Consider the following 5,430-nt stretch of genomic DNA (forward strand, 5'->3'; position numbering starts at 1 on the left):
CCCCCCCCCAAACACCCCAAGACCCCAGCCCTCTTGGAGACGGGTCATTTACATGGTTCACAAGACCTCGGGTTTACAAGACGGCGGGGTTCACAAGACGGCGGGGTTCACAAGACCTCTGGTTGGTGCAGGTATGATGAAGAAGATGATGGAGAACATGTCTCAGGTAATGTCGCCTGACCTGTTGTCGTTGGCGAGTAACCCGGAGTTGCAGCAGCTGAAGTCGCGGCCTGAACGGCTCTTCGGGCCGGGTGTGAATGGCGCTCCCGTGGAGGCGGGAGGGTTGGGGGACGCCTGGAAGCGTTGGAAGGTGATCTATCCGGAGTATCTGGACAGTCGTCTAACGTGCCGAGAAGGCCGACGGTTGCAGCAAGAGGCATGTGTGCCCGACGTCTCAATCCAGGATGTTTTGCGCGCTCTTGCCCAGCTCGATTTCCCGTACGTCTTCGAAAACAAGCGCTACCCCCGACGCGTCTACGCAGACGGCGGCCGAGTCAAAGTAGGCTTCGCAGGGACCAGGACCGAGCTCTACCTTGCCGTGGCCGTGGCCATCATGATCAACCGGCAGCAGGAGGAAGAAACTGCCGTGGGAGACCAGGGTCAACCGCCCGCCCTGACCCAGACTTCTCACTTACCGTCCACAACGGTCGACCAGCAACGACTCGACCAACAACGGACCGACCAGCAACGGACGGACCAGCAACAAGGGGCATCGGCTAGGCAACACCCAGACGGCACCGGACCACCCAAGAAGCGGTATGACACCAGGAAAAAGAAGGGAACGAAACGAACAGACCGTTAAACGAAACAGAATGCTCAAGGAACAGAATGTTAAAATAGAACATGGATACTCTAAGAACAAAACGCTAAAGGAAGGTATTGCTGGTCGCTGGGTTGTTTCCGCGTCCTTTGATCCCCTCTCTTGATCTTGTCCTTTGATCCAACTCATATGAGCTCGGGTCTTGGCGTGCGCTATAGAACCAGGATCTGGAGACGTGATGTGGAGTCATGGTCTGGAAGCAACCCCCGCACGGGATATAGAACTGGACGGTGACGTGGTGCGGCGCGGGGGGGCACGGCACGGGTCGGAGTTCAGTTTTCTGAGGCGACCAGCGCGGCTCTTAGGCGCCGTCTGATCTATCCCACGGAACCCTTTACGTCCGAACGTCTCTCCGCCCGAACGTCTATCCGCCCGAACGTCTATCCGCCCGAACGTCTATCCGCCCGAGTGGAACCCGTTCCGTCTTAACACAGCCCTTCCCGTCCTCTCCGGCCGGCCCGTCCAGATGGCGTTTTCTCATTTTTGCTTCGACCTTTTGGGTCGGTGCGGTACAGACAAAATCAATGACAAAATCGGAGCCTGGAGGTGGGCGTCGGCGTCACCACTATGGCGGACTGTTGAATGCGTTATCGGAAAGACATGGGGAGGCTGTTTTGCGAGAGAAGCGGCCGAGTGGTGTGCCGAGCTGGATGCGCGGGGAAGGCCGACGAGGAGATATGTTGTCGGAGTTGGTGGATAAGGACTTGACTCTTACGGCGGCTGAGGTACAGGTCCTTCTTCAACATGAAACCAGAGACCTAGACAATGACCTCCGCCGGGTCCCGATAGAATTAAACTGTCCCCGACCACCGCGAACCACAGCCACTTGGGACGCTGCCCATCACCCCACCTCTTTTCACGCACTTATCAACCTGCTGCAACACATTCCCCTCGAGCTCGACTACATCCAACAGGCACTGGACCTCGACAGACCTGCAATCAAGTGGGAAGGATGCCCTCCTCTACCCCTCACAGGCCTGGAACCAATAAGGGAACCAATAAGGGAACCAATAAGGGAACCAATAAGGGAACCAATAAGGGAACAAGCAGGTGAACCAATAAGGGAACAGACAAGGGAACTGAAGCCAGCGGTCATTGTCAACCCAGGCACTAGGACGGACGTTGAAACGGGGAGAGGACCGAGTCAACTTGCTCTTGCCGTCGACTCAACCCCACGGACAACTACGGAGCTGTTGTGGAGAATCATCTTCGGCGTGGCACGATTGTTGAGAAAATCCAATCAGAGTCAACACGGTCTCTCTCGACCAACAAGGACAAACCTGGCCGCGGAAGAAGCCGCCACACAGGCGAATCAGACCGGCGCAGCGCCGGCGCTACATCTCGAAGTTAGGGACGTGATTATGACCGAAGAGACTGCAGAGTTGGTCCGAATTGTAGGTAACGCGATCCGCTGCTTGCACCGGTTCAACCACTGCGAAGTGTCCAATATTCTCATCGCCATTGCGCATGCGTTGGGTACGTTGCCCCGAGCTTCTTTGGAGTTCACGGCCGCCTTCACTGACCTGTTTATCAAGTGCATCGTTGATGCCCTGGAGCCCTCCCAGCAGAACCTAGACTACCGAGCTGGCGGAATTGAAGGTGAGCATCGTGGCGACCAGAAAAACGGAGTTGAAGGTTCGCGAGCTGGAGATCTCAGGGGCGGAGAGCCCAAGGGCGGAGATTCCGGCTGGCTGCGGCATCACGGTCGCTTCCGACTGGGGACGGAGTTTGTCGCCTGTGGCATTTTGACCCACTTCAAACTCCCGCACCATTGGCTGCGAAAGCTGGCGCAGTTGCCCACCCGCACTCAGGCTTACTTGCTGTGGCGTATGTGGGTACTCATGGCAACCATTGAGGCGAAACACCAGGCCAAATCAGACGTATCTGCTTTGTTAGTGAAGACGCGGCGCGTGCTGAGCGGCAAACCCAAGGAGTACCCAGCCGTCTTCCCGTCCTGGGACTCTGCTGTCGCTCTACTCGGCTCTAATGCTAAAGTCTTCTGCACTGCCGCCGAATATTTCGACATCAGTGTGCCCGGACGCGCGCCTGCGTGCGCGCACACGCGTGTGCACACACATTTGGTGGGGGACGCACATCCGATTCTGGATACAGTTGCAGCAGATGCTTTCGACCGGTGGCTAGTGAATGAGATAAGCGACTCCGCAGTGCTGCGAGGTCAGGAGCTGGAGCAGGTGCGCCGATACAGCCGGCTCATTGGAGTTTGCGTCATGCTGACCAAGGCCAACCGAATTCAAACTCCCGTCGCTTTTCTCTACGCCGGAAGCCACCGGAATCCGGTTCTGCTTACCCTTGCGCTGCGCTGGAGGAAGAAAGCGGCTACCAACTTGCTGCTTCACGACTTGCAAACCATTTTCGAGTGCTTTCCGGATGATGACGACGCTTTCCGGATCTGCCAGGAGCTACAGCCAACGGTTGTCGCCAGCTCCTGCAAAATCCACACCGTGAAGCTGCCGAGCTCTGTGCCGCCACTGCCTGTTCGCGGCGATGACAAGCAGCAAAAGACAGGCGGCGAGAATGCTGACAGGACGGATAGCGCGGGAAGGAGTAAAAATGGCACGGAAGGTCACGCGGACGAGGGTAATGAAGCAAAGGCTGTTGACACAAGAGGCGGCGATGCAGAGGGTGGTGATGGAAAGGGAAATTCGCATTCGGGGCGGCATGGCGGGTCTCAACGAGTATCGTTGGCCGTGGTCTCTGCCTTTGTGGCGCAGGCTCTGCCCAGTCCGGAGTCGGCGGCGCAGTTGTTCAAGTTCCTGCCTGCAGTGCGGCCGCGGCTGCAGTCGCACTTTGCGATCGATTGCACGCGACACCACAGCCGGCCCTCGCGCCACGAGAGCTCGCGCGGGCTTAGGGCTTTGTGCAGAGCCTCCAACTGCAGAGCATCGAGCTGCAGAGCATCGGGCTGCAGAGCATCGAGCTGCAGAGCATCGAGCTGCAGAGCATCAGGAAGAGCATCGAGCTGTGGAGCCTCGGGGTGCAGAGGGGGGGGATACGGCCGTGGAGGGAGTCTTGGTCGCGGGTCGAGTTGCGACGCGGGCGGTCGCTCGCGGAGCGCGGACTCGGCGGACGAGAGCGAGGGAGCGTGTGCGGCAAGGTCGGTCTGCGACTGCCGGCAACGGAGTCCTCGTGCTGGGCCGATTCCGGATTCGTCGGCGGACCCCGTCAAGTGGGTTTTGTGCGGTCGTGGTCGTCAGGGCTGGGCGCTAGTCCACGGGCTGCTCTTGGAGCAGGGTCTCTGCGAGCGTCTGATTCTGTCCGACTCCACCGAAGCTGCTGGTGCGCTCCTGATTGAGTACTGCCGCGACCTCAAGGCAGCCAAGCACGTGTTCTGCGCACTCCCGACGCAAGCGGCCTGGCTGCTGCGCCAGTGCGATGCCTGGCTGACCGTCCACAGGCACCTGCTCGCCGACGTTTGGGGCTGGGAGCCCGTCTGGCGGCTGGTGGACACCGTCCCAGACGCCGAGGCCGCGGACGGCGACTCGCCACCCCAGTACGACTTTTATGGCGGCCCCGCCGACAGGTCCGGGGGCCCGGCCGCCTCGTCTAGCGCACAGCCGTCTGCTGCGCAGCCGTCAGGTGTGCTGCACTCGGTCTCGGCGCAGGAACGCGAGGGGTTGCACCAGAAGCGGCAAATGTTGGCCAAGACGAGCACCTTGGACGAAGGCGACCCTTTACGTGAGTGGGACAACAACTTGCCTGAGGAGCAGCCGCGGCGCCGCACTGGACGGACGAACGCGTTCGACGCGCGCGGCGTGGTTCGCTACACCAGCCTTACGCTGGTCCGCGAAATGTGTGCGCTCGTTGCGGCTTTGACGCGAGGCACGCGCCGCCAGGTCCACGACCCGCTCTTCAACCTGGCCCTCGTCGCCCTGGCCGCCTTCTCCGGCTGCAACGCGCACACTGGTGACGTCGAGTACACCCTGGAGCCCCCCGCCGACGCCCCTACGCTCTGGCTCCACGACCTGCTGTGTCAGCAAACACTGTGGCTAGCCAACCTCTACAAGCTCTACTTGAACGCGGTGCAGCCCAACAGGCATAAGAAGACCAACTCACCAAAAGACCTCTACATCGACTGTAACCAAACCCCTGTCCCAACCCTCCTCTCACGCGGTGGTCTCCCTGATGCATTGGTCTCCCGCTCATACAAAGTGAATCAATCCTCTTACAGTGGAAATCGTCGGCTGTCGCATTATGGTTTGCCAGCAGCTCCGTCGCCTGTGTCTGAGTCGCTATTTTTCCCTGCATCCGATGCGGACAGAGTTTGGCGGCGCTGCGAACCCGACTGTGGTCTTGAACGGAGCGCAGGGGGCGTCCATGTCTCCCGACGGCCGCCGCAGTTTGCTTTTCGGGAGATCCGACGGACTGGTGCAGGTGTTGGCGACGGTGACCGAGGCCTTGAAGCAGGCGACCTCCGACGACTATAAGTCCTGGCCGAAGAAGCACCGACGAGAAGCGTTGCAGGCCGCGTTCGTCGAGTTCTGGGAGGAGCTGCGAGACAGGGGAGTGCTGGCGCAGCTTTTGCTAAGTAAGCACGTGTGTTCAGTTGGGGTGGGGAGTCACTACAGGGGGGTCACCGTTGGACGGGGGGG

General features: G+C 59.8%; 2 protein-coding genes across 2 annotated transcripts; both read left to right on the forward strand.

Moving 5' to 3' along the window:
- Window positions 1-52: 52 nt before the first annotated feature.
- On the forward strand, window positions 53-802 carry GNI_162480 (signal recognition particle 19 kDa protein; the record flags this gene model as incomplete). The annotated part of the gene is made up of 1 exon (XM_011134777.1): window positions 53-802. One exon carries the CDS (start codon window positions 53-55, stop codon window positions 800-802), a length of 750 nt encoding a protein of 249 aa, XP_011133079.1.
- Window positions 803-1,344: 542 nt separating this feature from the next.
- On the forward strand, window positions 1,345-4,915 carry GNI_162490 (hypothetical protein; the record flags this gene model as incomplete). The annotated part of the gene is made up of 1 exon (XM_011134778.1): window positions 1,345-4,915. A coding segment is annotated over one exon (3,571 nt), but the record flags the coding sequence as incomplete, so codon positions are not given.
- Window positions 4,916-5,430: the final 515 nt, after the last annotated feature.

Source organism: Gregarina niphandrodes (assembly GCF_000223845.1).
Source record: "Gregarina niphandrodes unplaced genomic scaffold scaffold00050, whole genome shotgun sequence".
NCBI lineage: Eukaryota > Apicomplexa > Conoidasida > Eugregarinorida > Gregarinidae > Gregarina > Gregarina niphandrodes.